This window comes from Capra hircus, chromosome 15 (assembly GCF_001704415.2).
Source record: "Capra hircus breed San Clemente chromosome 15, ASM170441v1, whole genome shotgun sequence".
Classification (NCBI taxonomy): domain Eukaryota; kingdom Metazoa; phylum Chordata; class Mammalia; order Artiodactyla; family Bovidae; genus Capra; species Capra hircus.
In genome coordinates this window covers 25,710,459-25,729,280 of record NC_030822.1, presented here as the reverse complement: position 1 = coordinate 25,729,280, position 18,822 = coordinate 25,710,459, and the positions used below count along the sequence as shown (strand labels likewise).

At 36.9% G+C, this 18,822-nt stretch overlaps 1 protein-coding gene across 2 annotated transcripts in view; it reads left to right on the top strand.

Annotated features, from left to right (window-relative positions):
• Positions 1-18,822, top strand: part of ANO3 (anoctamin 3) — a 292,092-nt gene that overhangs the window by 163,727 nt on the left and 109,543 nt on the right. For both annotated transcript variants that reach the window (XM_005690016.3, XM_013969793.2), the window contains 3 exons: positions 7,265-7,309; positions 15,968-16,099; positions 16,657-16,763. In XM_005690016.3, coding sequence (XP_005690073.1) covers positions 7,265-7,309; positions 15,968-16,099; positions 16,657-16,763 — 284 coding nt within the window. The remainder of the gene's footprint in view (positions 1-7,264; positions 7,310-15,967; positions 16,100-16,656; positions 16,764-18,822) is intronic.

Below are 18,822 nucleotides of genomic sequence, written 5' to 3'. Positions count from 1 at the left end.
AATTTAAACAGACAGTTACATAGAGCAACCTTTCCTTAGTTTTCATCTGATGATGGATTTTTAAAATCATTATATGATGATATTCTTGAGAAAACATTCTGAGGAATTCTAGAATGAGTTCTTTTGCAACATCTTTCCATATTACTTCAATAATAGATGTAGCATTAACCAACTCCTTAGTAACTAACTTCTGATTTATTTATAGGGTATGCCTAAAATTTGGGATAGCAGTCAGCTCATGAAGAGGGAATATTATTTAAATAGAGTAAGTGGCAAAGTATTTTCATGATTGTCAGCTCAATTTCCAAATGTCAATTGTTATATTTAGGGACATATATAGACATACATATTATCTTAAAATTAAGAAATGGATTGACATCAAAGAACTTAAATAGGAAAAATGCATATCTCTTTTCAAGATAAGATTTTTTTTAAGATTTATGCAAGAGGGACATACACATGCTTGACTATTCCATACTCATTGTTGAAACCTATATTGCATTCCATAAAGAAAAGCTGCAAATTTATTCAGAAAAAATTATTAGAGTTATAACCCTTCCTACAAAAGTTTTCTGCTAACTTACTATTTGAACACGAAACTTCAACATTTTATCTAGAGCCTATGCTTGAATATTCTGCATATATAGAATTTTATATATCTAAAATTTCTAGCAATTTCTTTTCTTGATTAAAATGGCCTGCATGCTGGACTTGGGGTTTCATAACTAACCAAAAAAAATCTGAGGATTAAAATATCCCACATTTTCTATCTTTTATTCTATTAGGAATGACTTTGTGTGTCTTCTATATTCCATAAATATCAATTCCCACTTTCCTCATTTTTCTTTTTAATCAAGGTGATTCATATTCATTCTTACCCTTCTCACATTAAAATGGGCAAGCCTACTTAAGATGATTCAGTCATCCTGTAGTTTCTCAGACAGTTCAATGTGGGTCAGCCTTCCACCTTTCCTCAAGCTTTTATTCCGCCAAGTGTTTTAATCATAGCAAATTTGGGATAATTGTTTAAAACAACTAAGAACAACATTTTATTATTGCTGGGAATAAACTTAGATCACCTTTGTATGTAAAGGATAACTCACTCAAAAATAAAATGATGTAATAACATGCAGAGACCCCAGTGTATAAAATAGATAAAAGTACAGGAGCTTCGCTTAACAAGGAGTAGGGAACAGGGTTCCTCTCATATGACAGTCCTTCTCATTTGGACCTTCAAACATCTTCACATGTGGCCACTGGCTATGTGAAACACTGGTTGGAAACAGGGATTGAGATAATGATTTACTTATAATTTTGAGTGACTGTTGTGATAAGTGGGTGGGTAGGTAGGTAGATAAATGCTGTCTAGATACAAGGTGTGAAATAGAAGGATCTTTCAAATGAAAAAACAAGGGAAAATAAAGAAAGCTCTGTCAATGGACAATATGCAGTTAATAAGTTATGTAATGAAGATGTATGTGGAAATAATTTGGTCCTGCAGGTTCATTTATGCAGAAAGACTAAGGAGAATTGCAGGCTATTATTGACTGAGTGGGTTAAAGTTTCACTTGTATATGTGCAGTTCAGTTCAGTTCAGTCATTCAGTCAAGTCCGACTTTTTGCAACCCCATGAATTGCAGCACACCAGGCCTCCCTGTCCATCACCAACACCCAGAGTTCACTCAGACTCGAGTGTCCATCGAGTCCTTAGAAAACTAAGATCATGGCATCTGGTCCCATAAGTTCAGTTCAGTTCAGTTGCTAAGTTGTGTCCGACTCTTTGCTACTCCATGAATCACAGCACGCCAGGCCTCCCCATCGATCAGCAACTCCCAGAGTTCACTCAGACTCACATCCATTGAGTCAGTGATGCCATCCAGCCATCTCATGCTCTGTCATCCCCTTCTCCTCCTGCCCTCAATCCCTCCAAGCATCAGAGTCTTTTCCAGTGAGTCAACTCTTCACATGAGGTGGCCAAAGTACTGGAGTTTCAGCTTCAGCATCATTCCTTCCAAAGAAATCCCAGGGTTGATCTCCTTCAGAATGGACTGGTTGGATCTCCTTGCAGTGCAAGGGACTCTCAAGAGTCTTCTCCAACACCACAGTTAAAAAACATCAATTCTTCAGCGCTCAGCCTTCTTCATAGTCCAATTCTCACATCCATACATGACCACTGGAAAAACCATAGCCTTGACTAGACGGACCTTTTTTGGCAAAGTAATGTCTCTGCTTTTGAATATGCTATCTAGGTTGGTCATAACTTTTCTTCCAAGGAGTAAGCGTCTTTTAACTTCATGGCTGCAGTCACCATCTGCAGTGATTTTGGAGCCCCCCAAAATAAAGTCTGACACTGTTTCCACTGTTTCCCCATCTATTTCCCATGAAGTGATAGGACCGGATGCCACGATCTTCGTTTTGTGAATGTTGAGCTTTAAGCCAACATTTTCACTCTCCTCTTTCACTTTCATCAAGAGGCTTTTGAGTTCCTCTTCACTTTCTGCCATAAGGGTGGTGTCATCAGCATATCTGAGGTTATTGATATTTCTCCTGGCAATCTTGATTCCAGCTTGTGTTTCTTCCAGTCCAGCGTTTCTCATGATGTACTCTGCATAGAAGTTAAATAAGCAGGGTGACAATATACAACCTTGACATACTCCTTTTCCTATTTGGAACCAGTCTATTGTTCCATGTCCAGTTCTAACTGTTGCTTCCTGACCTGCATACAAATTTCTCAAGAGGCAGGTCAGGTGGTCTGGTATTCCATCTCTCTGAGAATTTTCCATGGTTTATTGTGATCCACGCAGTCAAAGGCTTTGGCATAGTCAATAAAGCAGAAATAGATGTTTTTCTGGAACTCTCTTGCTTTTTCAATGATCCAGTGGATGGTGGCAATTTGATCTCTGGTTCCTTTGCCTTTTCTAAAACCAGCTTGAACATCAGGAAGTTCACGATTCACATATTGCTGAAGCCTGGCTTGGAGAATTTTGAGCATTACTTTGCTAGTGTGTGAGATGAGATAAAAACTAAATCTTCCCCAAGCAGAGAAATTTCTCCACAAAGAGAAAGATCACCCTTTTTATCATAAATAAGCATTAAACCAAATGTGGCTTGTGTCACAGGAAGTTCACTGAGATTGCAAAGACAGAAAGAAAGCTCCCCTTCTTATACAGCCACGCAGATACAAGCCATTATGGGATGTCCTCAAGATATACAGTAACCAATCCTCAAATAAGAGGACTTGACAGCATTAATTGTCACACATAGTTCATCCTAGATTTGACTGGTAATTAGAATTTTTGTTAACTGGGAAAAGTGAGTCTCTTAATTTTATTTGTTTTTATGGTCTAAAAACCATGTGTATTCATCTTGTATGATTTTTTTTCCTTCATTGTATTTTATTTCTCCAAAAACATTTCAAAATTTTTAAAAATGCTTCAAAATAGTAACAATAAAAAGAGGATAACATTTAGTCTCAATGTTCCCTTGTGTTTTTATGTTATTCCTTAACATATCCACAACTGATAATTATGATCATAATCCTTATCATCTCTTAATCACATTCCTAGGTTTTTTTGATGCTGACAATTATTTTAAACCAATTTCTACATTTGTAGTCTTTTAAAGATATACCTTATTTAGTAAATGTTTATTAAATTGAAAGTACCTTCAGGCACTGAAGGAAACAAATGCAGCTTTGAGTTAAAAGCTCATTCATTTATTCATCAGTCATGGAAATCCTCATTACTGTTTACCAAAGAATATACCATATACACAGAAGAACTATACAAAAAAAGATCTTCACGACCCAGATAATCATGATGGTGTGATCACTCATCTAGAGATAGACATCCTGGAATGTGAAGTCAAGTGGGCCTTAGAAAGCATCACTATGAACAAAGCTAGTGGAGGTGATGGAATTCCAGTTGAGCTATTTCAAATCCTAAAAGACGATACTGTGAAAATGCTGAACTCAATATGTCAGCAAATTTGGAAAACTCAGCAGTGGCCACAGGACTGGAAAAGGTCAGTTTTCATTCCAATCCCAAAGAAAGGCAATGCCAAAGAATGCTCAAACTACTGCACAATTGCACTCACCTCACATGCTAGTAAAGTAATGCTCAAAATTCTCCAAGCCAGGCTTCAGCAATATGTCAACCATGAACTACCAGATGTTCAAGCTGTTTTAGAAAAGGCAAAGAAACCAGAGATCAAATTGCCAGCATCCGTTGGATCATCGAAAAAGCAAGAAAGTTCCAGAAAAACATCTATTTCTGCTTTATTGACTATGCCAAAGCCTTTGACTGCGTGGATCACGATAAACTGTGGAAAATTCTGAAAGAGATGGGAATACCAGACCACCTGACCTGCCTCTTGAGAAATTTGTATGCAGGTCAGGAAGCAACAGTTAGAACTGGACATGGAACAACAGACTGGTTTCAAAAGGAGTGCGTCAAGGTTGTATATTGTCACCCTGCTTATTTAACTTCTATGCAGAGTACATCTTGAGAAACGCTGGGCTGGAAGAAGCACAAGCTTGAATCAAGATTGCTGGGAGAAATATCAATAACTTCAGATATGCAAATGACACCACCCTTATGGCAGAAATTGAAGAGGAGCTAAAAAGCCTCTTGATGAAAGTGAAAGAGGAGAGTGAAAAAGTTGGCTTAAAGCTCAGCATTCAGAAAACGAAGATCATGGCATCTGGTCCCATCACTTCATGGGAAATAGATGGGGAAACAGTGGAAACAGTGTCAGACTTTATTTTGGGGGGCTCCAAAATCACTGTAGATGCTGAATGCAGCCATGAAATTAAAAGACGCTTACTCCTTGGAAGAAAAGTTATGACCAACCTAGATAGCATATTCAAAAGCAGAGACATTACTTTGCCAAAAAAGGTCCATCTAGTCATGGCTATGGTTTTCCCAGTGGTCATGTGAAAGTTGGACTGTGAAGAAAAGCTGAGCGCTGAAGAACTGATGCTTTTAAACTGTGGTGTTGGAGAAGACTCTTGAGAGTCCCTTGCACTGCAAGGAGATCCAACCAGTCCATTCTGAAGGCGATCAATCCTCGGATTTCTTTGGAGGGAATGATATTGGAGATGAAACTCCAGTACTTTGGTCACGTCATGTGAAGAGTTGATTCACTGGAAAAGACTCAGATGCTCTGAGGGAAATGGGGGCAGGAGAAGAAGGGGATGACAGAGGATGAGATGGCTGGATGGCATCACTGACTCGATGGACGTGGGTCTGAGTGAACTGCGGGAGTTGGTGATGGACAGGGAGGCCTGGCATGCTGCAATTCATGGGGTCGCAGACAGTCCTACATGACTGAGCGACTGAACTGAACTGATACCATATACACTAAGTCAGATGAACTGAAACTTCCATCTTTAAGAAGCCCAATCTCTTATAGAACATAGTCAGTGAAAAGTTATATAATGATGGGGTAAATATGCGAGAGTTTTAGAGTGAAGTTGGGTTTATAGCCCAATAGGGAGTGAATGACATATGCACACAAACCTGTGTGTATTTGAAAAAAATGAAGGAAGTGATATTTAAAATGTGAGTTTAGGAAAAGGAGAGCAAATCGTCAAACTCCATACTTAAAATTAGTGTTAGAGTATGTCAGGGACAAGTTTAAATTCTTTTCTAGGATTGTGACTGGTGATTGCTATGAAATACAGTAGCTCAGAATGTTTTCAGGTTTTCTAAGCAGTTAATAATACAGGACTAAATATCAATTGTACTGACTCTCAGCCCTTCTTTCTAGAAACCACAGGCACTGCAGAGGAGTCTTCTGATTCTCTGGAATGGGTTTTGGTGGGTGGGGGTAAAGAGGCATTTTAGAAGATCCTGAATGAGATTCTTGAGCTTCAAGATGTGGATTTAGTGAGAATCTTCTAGAGTGTGAATTAACCTCTGTCATTAAAATATTTAGTTTCTCAAAAATCAGAATGGTACACATTTATTTAATACACTCAATATTTTTCAGCCCCAAAGCTTAGCATCAGTGGTTAAGATCCTTCATTATATATGCCTTGTTCATTATCCCCTCACCTCTTTATGATCTTCAACTTGCAATTTATATGCTGGCAGTTATCAAATTAGTAAAAATTCTCTGAATATTACAATGGTTCACTTGCTCCCATAACCATTTCATATCCTGCTACCTCAGGCTAAAATGCTATGTCCTAAGTACTCCATTTAGAAGACTCCTGTCGTTCAACAAGGTTGAATTTAAGACTCAACACAGATAACACATAGTGAAGAAGGCTTCCCTGTCTCCTTTCTCCTACAAAGGCTAAATGAGATCCCTTCTTAATGCTTCTCTACCCCTCCTTGTTTTACTGTGTCATCACACTTTATTATAACTATCACTTGTCTCCTCAACTGTAAAGTAGCTTTTTGAGGGTAAAGACCCTCTTTTTTCTCTAAATTTTTAATGATTATAATTTAATTATAATATAATTCTAATTATAATATTAAGGTTATAATATAATTCTTTGCAATATCAGAAATATTCAGTACATATGTGTTTAGATGGATAGATGACTTCGTATAACAAACAAGCATATGCTCTGATTAATATGCATTGTGTAGCAGAAGACAGTCTTTCAAAAGAGAATTAAGAGACTTCCCTGGTGGCCTAGTGGCTAAGACTCTGAACTCCCATTGTAGGGCACCTGAATTTGATCCGTGGTTGGGGAAGTAGATCCCACTTGCTGCAAATAAGACCCAGAACAGCCAAATAAATAAATATTTTTAAAAACTTAAAAAAATAAAAATCAAATATTCAAAAATCATCTATTGATTTATGAAGTGTCTCTGTTATTGGTAAATTAGATTCTGAAGTTAAAACAATGCAAATTCACCGTTCTTTCTATTTGTGTGTGTGTGTTCTCAGTCGCTTTTGTCGTGTCTGACTCTGTGACCCCATGCTCTGTAGCCCACCAGGCTCCTCTGTCCATGGGATTATCCAGGCAAGAATACTGGAGTGAGTGGCCATGTCCTCCCCCAGGGGATCTTTCCAATCCAAGGGATCAAACAACACATCTTCTGCATCTCCTGCATTGCAGGCTGATTCTTTACCCACTGAGACACCTGGGAAATGTTCTTCCTGTTACACTGGTTTATTTCATGTCTTTCTTTAGCATGTGAAAATGAGAGTATTGAAATGCTCCGTATAATTGAATGTTGTCACTCCCTGATTTCACAATTTTCATGTGACTTTCCTCAGCTGATTTCTTTCTTTCTTTCTTTTTTAGGAAAAAATCCTATTACACTGACCGGAGGAGCAAATCAATGGGCAGGTTGGTGGGTGATAAGTAATTTGTTTACAACCAATTTGTCATTTGGGGAAAAAAAATTAAAAAATGCATTTGATTATCTGTAACAGCAGTTGTAGATTTTAGAAAGGGGAAGTTTATTATTTATTCAAGAGATTTCCAAAATGATTATACCAAATTTAATAATGCTTAAAATCATGATCTATTTTTTCTATTTACCATTGCCATTCCTATAATCCTCCTTTTATATAATATTATAGAACAAGGATTTTAATTGCTAGTTAGTGTTTTAGGAGATTTTAACTTTAAAAATAGTTATGAAGCCAGGATTGATAGGTAAATGATGACCCACTAAAGTAATAGATACAGTAGAGACCTTCTGGATTATCTAATCCAAGCCTCTTATTGATGAGATGGTAAAAGAAAGATTAGCATCCGGAATGATGAAGTGGTTTCCCAAGACCGTACAGCATCTTTTGTATCACGCACCTACTTTTATTTCACCAGCTGAAGCTGACTCTCTTTCAGTCTTGGCATTGAAAGCTTTTCTTTTTAAAAGCTTTATCTCGAAACAACATCTCCATACGTATTGTGGTAACAGTAGCTATGGCAAAGGAATTAATTAAAACATAACCCTGAGACATAAGAAACCCTCCCACCTAAACTGCCTTGGCCCCTTTTCACTGGAGGAAATGAGCTTTCATTTAATGAGCTCTACAAACAAAAGGCTTATAATATTTGACTGCTCTGCCCCTTGCACAAAAATCAATTAACCAAAGCAGAATGGGAATGTCATATAGTAGGCTCTAGTGAATGATACTGCAGGACGTTGCAAATCAGAATGACACAAAAACTAGAAAAATACAGTGTAAATATCTGACCATTTAAGGAAAGAATTGAATAAATCTAGTCTTTTACCAAAGAAATATCTAAATATAATTTAGAACTTTAAAATAGGAAATTTTTGAATTCAAGATTAGAAGAGTATACTCCTTTAAACTCTAAATTTGAGTGTGGTTGGAATAGGCGACAAGAAAAGTAAATCATGGGAGGAAAACTTGAAATTTGAATGAACGTTAAAAGAAATTAGCACTTAAATGGCTTTTTAATAAAATAAATGATGTCCCTTAGCCAGTCAGATGTTTCTGTTTGTCAGGTTGACATATTCAGAGTTACTGTGAGTGTTCATCATTTCCCTTGTGTTCATTTGTTCCTGGTCTATATAGCAAATTTCCAGTTATTTTTGCATAACAAGGACAAATTCATTGGGATTTTATATAATTATACAACTGCAGGTTTTCCTCTACACATGCCTGTTAAATACTGGATTGTGCTGAGAAAACATATCTGGGTTTACTTCTGGGTGCGGTATAGAATTAGTGGGATTTTTGCACTATGTAAGTGGTGGATTTTCTGCTATACAGGTATATTCCTTTCAGAGATTTACAGAAGCATAAAATCCTGTATATTAAATTGGGAACAAATGTCTATGTAATGCTGTCATAATTTAGTTTTAGAGTACTTGTGTTTAGAATTCCTGATAAATGTGTATTCTAAATTTGGTTTCTTTGACATTTTTAATAGTGGAAAAATGCTTTTCTTTTCTATTTTGGTCAAACAGAAGTAAACTAGAAAAATGAACACTATATTATGTGTCATAATATGTTTTATTTTCTTTTGTGTTTATTTTTTCTTTCATTTTATGAAATTAAAATAAGGTTATCAGTTATTCCAAATGATTGTTAATTTATCTTAAGTAGTACTCTAGTTTACTGACTTACAATTTACAGATTACAAATAGTTTTCTTTGTTCTTGAGTTAGTGGATGCATATGAAGAGGGTAACAAATAAATAGGAAAGGCGAAATTTATAAAATATATAATATTAAACTGAAAAAAATGATTGTCTTGGTATTTGCTTGCATTTACACTTTCAAGTAAGGGAATGATTGATTTTGATTTTTCTTAAAACTTGACCTTTGGAAAAGTAAACTTAAATGTGTGTGTGTGTGTGTGCGGGGGTCATCATTGTTATAGAATTATAAAACCCAATTTGTAGACATTTGGAAAGAGAGAAGCAAAAGTCAGATGTGTGCATTTAGATGGCACTGTGCTTTCCCTTTTCTGATGTGGAGAAATGTTTTGTGCATGGGTAATTTGGCCAATAAACATTAGGGGATAAATAGGTACAGGCAGTTATCCAGGCTTTGAATATCATTGTTTCTCTAGGCAGATCGCTAGAAAATGTGTATAAAAATACAGTTCAAGCATTGCTGCTATCTATAATTAGTTTACAAAGCACTTTAATACTGAATTATCAAAGCAGTTTCAAAACAACCCTTTAGGGAGGCAGAACAAAGCATAACCAGTTTTGCAGGTCAGGGAAAAGGAATGATTTCATTATCACTCCTTTTCACCAACCCTGCATCTCATGCCCTAACGTTTACAGCTGGTGTGCTCTGACAAGTTCTTTGACCCTTTAATTGAGATTTCTTTTCAAGTTCTCTTGAATTCTGTGCTTTGCACTGATTTTAGCAAAGAAACTTAAAGCTCTGTTAGAAGTCATCTTCACATTTTGCCATAAAATCTTGAGTTTGCAAAATGGTTACTGTGATAAAGGTTTGGCTCAGTTTCAGTTCAGTCACTCAGTTGTGTGCGACTCTTTGCGACCATATGGACTGCAGCACGCCAGGCCTCCCTGTCCATCACCAACTGCCAGAGCTTACTCAGACTCATCTCCACTGAGTCATTGCTGCCATCCAACCATATCATCCTCCTTCATCCCCTTCTCCTCCCATCTTCAATCTTTCCCACCCATCAGGGTCTTTAAATGAGTCAGTTCTTCACATCAGGGGGCCAAAGTATTAGAGTTTCAGCTTCAGCATCAGTCCTTCCAATGAACGCTCAGGACTGATCTCCTTTAGGATGGACTGGTTGGATTTCCTTGCAGTCCAAGGGACTCTCAAGAGTCTTCTCCAACACCACAGTTCAAAAGCATCAATTCTTCAGCACTCAGCTTTCTTTATAGTCCAACTCTCATTTCCATACATGACTACTGGAAAAAGCAAAGCTTTGACTAAATGGACCTTTGTTGGCAAAGTAATATCTCTGCTTTATAATATGCTGTCTAGTTTGGTCATAACTTTTCTTCCAAGGAGCAAGCATCTTTTAATTTGGTGGCTGCAGTTACCATCTGCTGTGATTTTGGAGCCCCCTAAAATAAAGTCTCTCACTGTTTCCATTGTTTCCCCATCTATTTGCCATGACGAGATGCCATCATCTTAGTTTCTGAATGTTGAGTTTTAAGCCAATTTTTTCACTCTCCTCTTTCATCAAGAGGCTCTTTAGTTCTTTGCTTTCTGCCATAAAGGTGGTATCATTGGCATATGTGAGGTTACTGATATTTCTCATGGAAGTCTTGATACCAGCTTGTGCTTCATCGAGCCTGGCATTTTGCATGATGTACTCTACATATAAGTTAAATAGACAAAGTGACAATATATAGCCTTGATGTACTCCTTTCCCGATTTGGAACTAGTATGTTGTTCCATGTCCAGTTCTAACTCTTGCTTGTTGACCTGCATACAGATTCCTTAGGAGGCAGGTCAGGTGGTCTGGTATTCCCATCTCTTTAAGAATTTTCTACAGTTTGTTGTAATCCACACAGCCAAAGGCTTTGGTATAGTCAATAAAGCAGAAGTTTTTCTGGAACTCTCTTGCTTTTTCCATAATCCAACAGATGCTGGCAATTTGACCTCTGGTTCCTCTGCTTTTTCTAAATCCAGTTTGAACATCTGGAATTTCATGGTTTGTGTACTGTTGAAGCCTGGCTTGGATAATTTTGAGCATTATTTGCTAGTGGGTGTGTGACATGAGTGCAATTGTGCAGTAGTTCGAGCATTCCTTGTCATTGCCTTTCTTTGGGATTGGAATGAAAACTGACCTTTTCCAGTCCTGTGGCCACTGCTGAGTTTTCCAAATTTGCTGGCATACTGAGTGCAACAGTTTCACAGCATCATCTTTTAAGATTTGAAATAGCTCGACTGGAATTACATCACCTTTCCTAGCTTTGTTCATAGTGATACTTCCGAAAGCCCACTTGACTTTGCATTCCAGAATGACTGGCTCTAGGTGAGTGATCACACCATCATGATTATCTGGTTTGGTAGAGTGTCGATAATACAGTAGATTGCATTGATGGCCTGGGGGTGGTTGTGTTGGTTGTAGAAGTAGCAGTGATATTCCTTTTCCTTATTAATGTCATAAATTTTATTGAGTCTTCACTTTGCACTGTAGGGTCAGGCTTTACCTATTTAGTTATCAGGATATCCCTTCATTTAAGAGATGAGAAAACAATGAGAATCAAAGAAATTAAGTAATAAGCTAGATCTTCGCATCATGTGATTCAGATCCAACCGTGACTGCATTGGACATGTCCTGACACATGGACATCACCAGATGGTCAACACCAAAATTGGATTTGTTATATTTTTGCAGCCAAAGATGGACAAGCTCTATACAGTCAGCAAAAACAAGACCCAGAGCTGACTGTGGCTCAGATCATGAACTCCTTATTGCCAAATTCAGACTTAAATTGAAGAAAGTGGGGAAAACCACTAGACTATTCAGGTATGAAGTAAATAAAATCAAATATGATTATACAGTGGAAGTGAGAAATAGATTTAAGGGACTAGATCTTATAGAGTGCCTGAAGAACTATGGACGGAGTTTCGTGACATTGTACAGGAGACAAGAATCAAGACCATCCCCAAGAAAAAAAATGCAAAGTGGCAGTCTGAGGAGGCCTTACAAAGAGCTGTGAAAAGAAGAGAGGCGAAAAGCAAAGGAGAAAAGGAAAGATATACTTATTTGAATGCAGAATTCCAAAGACTAGCAAGGAAAGATAAGAAAGCCTTCCTTGGAGATCAGTGCAAAGAAATAGAGGAAAACAATAGAATAGGAAAGACCAGAGATCTCTTCAAGAAAATTAGAGATGCCAAGGGAACATTTCATGCAAAGATGGGCTCGATAAAGGACAGAAGTGGTATGGACCTAACAGAAGCAGAAGATATTAAGAAGAGGTGGCAAGAATACACAGAAGACTTGTACAAAAAAGATCTTCACAACCCAGATGATCACGATGGTGTGATGGCTCACCTAGAGCCAGACATCCTGGAATGTGAAGTCAAGTGGGCCTTAGGAAGTATCACTATGAACAAAGCTAGTGGAGGTGATGGAATTCCAGTTGAGCTATTTCAAATCTTGAAAGATGATGCTGTGAAAGTGCTGCACTCAATGTGTCAGCAAATTTGGAAAACTAAGCAGTGGTCACAGGACTAGAAAAGGTCAGTTTTCATTCCAATCCCAAAGAAAGGCAATGCCAAAGAATACTCAAACTACCGCACAATTGCACTCTTCTCATATGCTAGTAAAGTGACGCTCAAAATTCTCCCAGCCAGCCTTCAGCAATACATGAACCATGAACTCCCAGGTAGATGTTCAAGCTGGATTTAGAAAAGGCAGAAGAACCAGAGATCAAATTGCCAACATCTGCTGGATCATCAAAAAAGCAAGAGAGTTCCAGATAAATATCTATTTCTGCTTTATTAACTATGCCAAAGCCTTTGACTGTGCGAATCACAATAAACTGAGGAAAATTCTGAAAGAGATGGGAATAGCAGACCACCTGACCTGCTTCTTGAGAAACCTGTATGCAGGTCAAGAAGCAACAGTCAGAACTGGACATGGAACAACAGATTGGTTCTAAAGAGGAAAAAGAGTACATCAAGTTTGTATATTGTCACCCTGCTTATTTAACTTATATGGAGAGTACATCATGAGAAACTCTGGGCTGGAGGAAGCACAAGCTGGAATCAAGGTTGCCAGTAGAAATATCAATAACCTCAGATATGCAGATGACACCACCCTTATGGCAGAAAGTGAAGAAGAACTAAAGAGCCTCTTGATGAAAGTGAAAGAGGAGAGTGAAAAAGTTGGCTTAAAGTTCAACATTCAGAAAACTAAGATCATGCCATCCAGTCCCATCACTTCATGGGAAATAGATGGGGAAACAGTGGAAACAGTGGCTGACTTTATTTTTTGGGGCTCCAAAATTACTGGAGATGGTGATTGCAGCCATGAAATTAAAAGACACTTACTCCTTGGAAGGAAAGTTATGACCAACCTAGATAGCATATTCAAGAGCAGAGACATTACTTTGCCAACAAAACTCCGTCTAGTCAAGGCTATGGTTTTTCCAGTAGTCATGTTTGGATGTGAGAGTTGAACTATAAAGAAAGCTGAACACTGAAAAATTGATGCCTTTGAACTGTGATGTTGCAGAAGACTCTTTGAGAGTCCCTTGGCCTTCATTGAGATCCAACCAGCCCATCCTAAAGGAGATCAGTTCTGGGTGTTCATTGGAAGGACTGATTTTGAAACTGAAACTCCAACACTTTGGCCACTTGATGTGAAGAGCTGTCTCATTGGAAAAGACCCGATGCTGGGAAAGATTGAGGACAGGAGGAGAAGGGGACGACAGAGGATGAGATGGTTGGATAGCATCACTGACTCAATGGACATGGGTTTGGGTAGACTCTGGGAGTTGGTGATGGACAGGGAGGCCTGGCATATGTGATTCATGGGGTTGCAAAGAGTCGGACACAACTGAGTGACTGATCTGAACTGAACTGACTGCATTTCATTATCAGACATCATTTTTTCCTTCACAGTAAGTGTGTGAAAAGCCTAAACTTATAATAAGATTTATTTTTCTTTAAAAGGTCAATGATGATCTAAAAGTCACTTTATTTCATTTGTCTAAGTTTGTCAGAGATAATAGGCCCTTGAGTCCTGTAGCTTATCAGTGTTTTCTAATTGTCATCAGATGCCTCTTTTATTTGATCCTCCTAGCCACCTAATGAAGTAGGACAGATGGAATTTCTTCCTGTTTTTACAGACGAGGGACCTAAAGCTCAAAGACTGGAAACGTTTGGCTCAGTTTCCATACTGGCAATTGCATCCTCTAGCTTCCATACCATTGTTTTCTTCACTAGGCTGAATTTGAAAAGTTAGAATAATTGCTTTATAATTGCTTCCTCAGTGTTTTTACATGTCTGTGCACAACTGGCTAGAATGTGGTGATATTTTGTGATTTCAGAGACTTTCTTTGTAGTAAGAAGAAACAAAAAAGACTCTTCAGATAATTTTAATGTGTTATTTTAGGCTAGAAAGAAACACTCGTGTCCCTGCAAAACCAAAAAAAGATTTGGCATCTAAATGATAACCTCATTTGGCAAAGAAAAGGCCCAAACTCTATACATGGTAAAGTTTAACATTAAGACTTGACATTTGTTTCAAATTATGTATGGTATTTTTATAATAATAGACTTTAGTGAAATAATTTCTAAGATACAATCATTGCCTGCAGATTGCTGTACTAAATTTTTTAAAGTTTAAGCAGAATTGGCCAAACAAATATTATAAGACATTGTACTTCTCTAGGAAAATATTCTTTCCTGCCACTTTGACTTGCTATTACAGAAGAAGCCAAAATTAGCCAAAGATAGACCTCATAGTGTGTAAATATAGCAAATTTTTATAAGTATAACATAGCTGAGTTCATGGATAGCAGGATGAGCACCACAGAAGCTAGTTAGAAATTCAGGGTCTCAGAACTCAAGCCTGTTGAATTAGCATCTGCATTTTAACAAGATATTCAGGTGATTTAACTGTTCATTAAAGTCCTGAAAGTAGCACAAAGGCTCCTTGACTCAACTTTGCTGCTAAGTCACTTCAGTCGTGTCCAACTCTGTGTGACAGCATAGACGGCAGCCCATCAGGCTCCCCCATCCCTGGGGTTCTCCAGGCAAGAACACTGGAGTGGGTTGCCATTTCCTTCTCCAATGCATGAAAGTGAAAAGTGAAAGTGAAGTCATTCAGTCGTGTCCGACCCTTAGTATGGGATTTTCCAGGCAAGAGTACTGGAGTGGGGTGCCATTGCCTTCTCCTGACTCAACTTTACTTGTTGTTAATAAGCAAGTTTAAAGTAAAACACCAACTCACAACTGTCTAGCAATGTCAGTATGATTACTTTTATGAGTGAGGAAACCAAGGCAAGAAGTTAAATAACTTGTCCCTACAGTGCCCATAATGCAGAGCTGCCTTTGAACGCAATTTTTCTTGATTCCAAAACCCTTGCTGGTCCCATAGGACCTGTGGCTCCTAAAACTGAGTGTGTTGAGTATGTTGGAGCCATTTCTTTCTTTTCAGTTTCCATGTTTGTGGAGCCACATTGCCGTAAAGTGATCTGTAGCCACACACACACACACACACACACACACACACATGTATACAAACAACTTTAATAAATAATCTCATTGGTTTTATTCGTAATGCTTTTTCCTACCCCATCATAATACATGATGAGTTTCTAATATTTTTCCACAAGACTTTTCTTATAAGGATAACCTAGTTGCCCAGAAAGAATTTAAATAAATGCAAGATTTGTTTTTTTTTGAATATATTTTCTTTGTGTGAGCACAGAAATAATACATGTATGTGAGTATGAGTGTGGATGTATGTATGTCTTTGGGAAACTCTTTTTCAGAATGGTAGTGAAAGGTAGACATTCATGACTCTGGAATACAACCTAATTCATTTAAAAAATATGACCTTGTTCCAGGGTGCAAAAATATTTTAGGAGAATCAAAAAATGGATGTCCCAAAACCCAATGGTTCTCGACAAGTCAGCTTTCCCAGACCTGGAGGAGTCAGACTGCTATACTGGCCCCTTCAGTCGTGCACGGATTCACCAGTGAGTTCCCATATCTTTTCTCCCAGCATCTCTGGAAATCACCCTTTTACTCTTTACATAATTGGCTCTCACATTTATTTCATGTAACTCTTTCTGCATTGGGAGAGTAGGACATGAAGGGAAAGGGAGAAAATTGCTTATCGCTAAAGTACTGAAAACAAAATAAGCTAGCTCCTCGCTTGGAAAGTGCAGTATGGGGGAATGACATCAATTGTTAATGTGTTCTATTTGGAACCACATTGCTTAAGGTAGTACAAAATTTATGGGAGGCAAAAGACAATCTCTTCTTGTTTCATGCTCAACAAGAAATATGAGGATAGCTAGGCTTCCTTATAAACTGAAAGATATTAAAATGAATATTTGATAATGCCCTGTATTATTTATAACTGTAGCCAAATGATTTTCCTTTAAGAAGAGGGTTTCTCTTCTGATTTACTATACTTTACATGCATTCATTTTAAGGGGAAAATGCATGGATGACTACCCAGGACCTTATAATGTTGCTGGATTCTGTGGTCTGCTTTGAATATTAAAACCAATCCCCTTAATCTTCCCAGCTTCATAATTAACAATAAGGACACCTTCTTCAGCAATGCTACTCGAAGCAGAATAGTGTATCACATGCTGCAGCACACCAAATATGAAAATGGAATATCAAAAGTGGGTAAGAACACTAATTCAAAATGCAATATGGTATTTACTTCTACTAATTACACTCAGAAGTATTTTTTGACTAATGAAGCTTTGCCTTCTTACATTAGATATGAGGATATAATGCAGTGAACAAATTCTCAACCCTCTTCTTTTCAGCCTTTAATGAAAGAAAACAATAAAGCAAAGCTTTTTTAAGGGCATATGGCAACATGTATTGAAATGTGAAGTGTTCAAAAACTTTGGAACATAGACTTTATTCCTTGAAATGTATTCCAAAGAAAAAAATCTGACTCTTGAATAATGATATATGTAGATATTTGTCCACTGTGGCTTTGTAAACAGAAAATAGAATAGAGTACTCTACTCCAGTAGAGTAATACTGGAGATACTTTGTCCACTAGGTTATATCCACATAATGTATCCATTAAAAATGATGTGATTTGATTCACTCAACTCAAATGTATTCAGCATCTATTATACTCTACATATTATAAAAAGTATAAGACATGGACCCTTTACTGATGGAGATGAGAATTAGTATTAGTTCTCTATTTGTTGACTTTGAAAGATATCTGAAAGCAATTAAGTTGAAAAAATTATTACAAAACTATAAGTCTAATATAATTCCATTTCCTAAACACAGATGAAAAAAATCTAGATGATATATGAAATATTTTAGAGATTATCTCTGAAATGTGAGATTATACCTAACTTTAGCTTTCTAAACATCTGTGTTGTTTGAATGTTTAGCACTGTGCTACAACATGTCTGATGCAACAGAAAATTGAGAAAGTATCACCAGGGAAAATTAAGTAAAATTGCAAAGTTTACGCAAAGCAGAAAATAGCAGGTATCAGATGAGCTGGCCATTTGTTAGGGTGAAAAAGATGGCTTAAGAAATAGAGTGTTAGTCACATTCTAAAAACTTTTTAAAATAAAGAGTTGATAGCCAATGGAAACTTGTACTAATATCTACTAATTTGCATTCAAATAGAATGCCACATTAGTAAAATGAACTATGTTTCAAGTCATCCAAAGAGGAATGTTCAGACTTTGGTTCTCTTCTGATTAATAATTAATTTATTATCAAGCAGTCAAAATAATTAATTTAAGCACTAAATCTTTATTAAAAATTCTACAGTTACTCAGATGTTTTCTAGATAAGAAATATAGAGAAATCCAGAATGTAAACTACAAATGTGTCTAAATGATAGCTCTATGTGCTTATGTAGTCTTTAAAGATAAAATTGACATTTAAATGATTCATGCACTTTGTCAAACATGCAATAAACACAGAAGGGTATAAAAATAAAATTTAAAAATTGGCACTGTTACAAAATAGTGCTAAATTTATGTACATACATATATATTTCATAATTAGAATCATCCAATGTTTACAATTTTCTGTCCTTTTCAAAATTACCATTATGTATATTTTCTCAAGCCCTTAGTACGCCTGAAAACATTATTGTAAATAGCTATAAATACTCTGTTATAAGCATTCATCAAACTGCAGTCATTTATCAAGCCCTAATATAATTGTTTGAACCTTAGTAATGAAGTAATTCCCCAATTTTGATGTATAATTATTTCTAATTCTTTACTAATGTAAATGATATTGCAATAAAAATTTCTCTTCAGAAAAGTTTTATCACTATCTAGTCTTCCCCAAACGATATGAGAGAGTCCATTTCACTACAGTCTCATTGTGTCAGAAGAAATTTTAAAGAGTCACATATTGATATTTATTCTCTTTGGATCAGCATTAAAGAATTAAACATTTCTTGATATGTAATCTCCTTTTGAGACATTTTTTCTTGAGGAAAAACCAGTTGTTCCAGGTTCATCTGCCTCCAAATAAGTTGGTATTAAAATGCCCACATTTCATGATATGGCAAAGTGCCATCTGTTAGCACCTTGCAAAGCTCCATTTATTATTGTTATAAGGACACAATTAGACTCTTAGATTTAGTCTCTTTCATAGTGTCACTGTCCTTGTAGGTGGTATGGCTGTGGAAGTCATTTGGGATAATTTATTGATCTGAGTATTATGTATGTTGCTTCAGAGG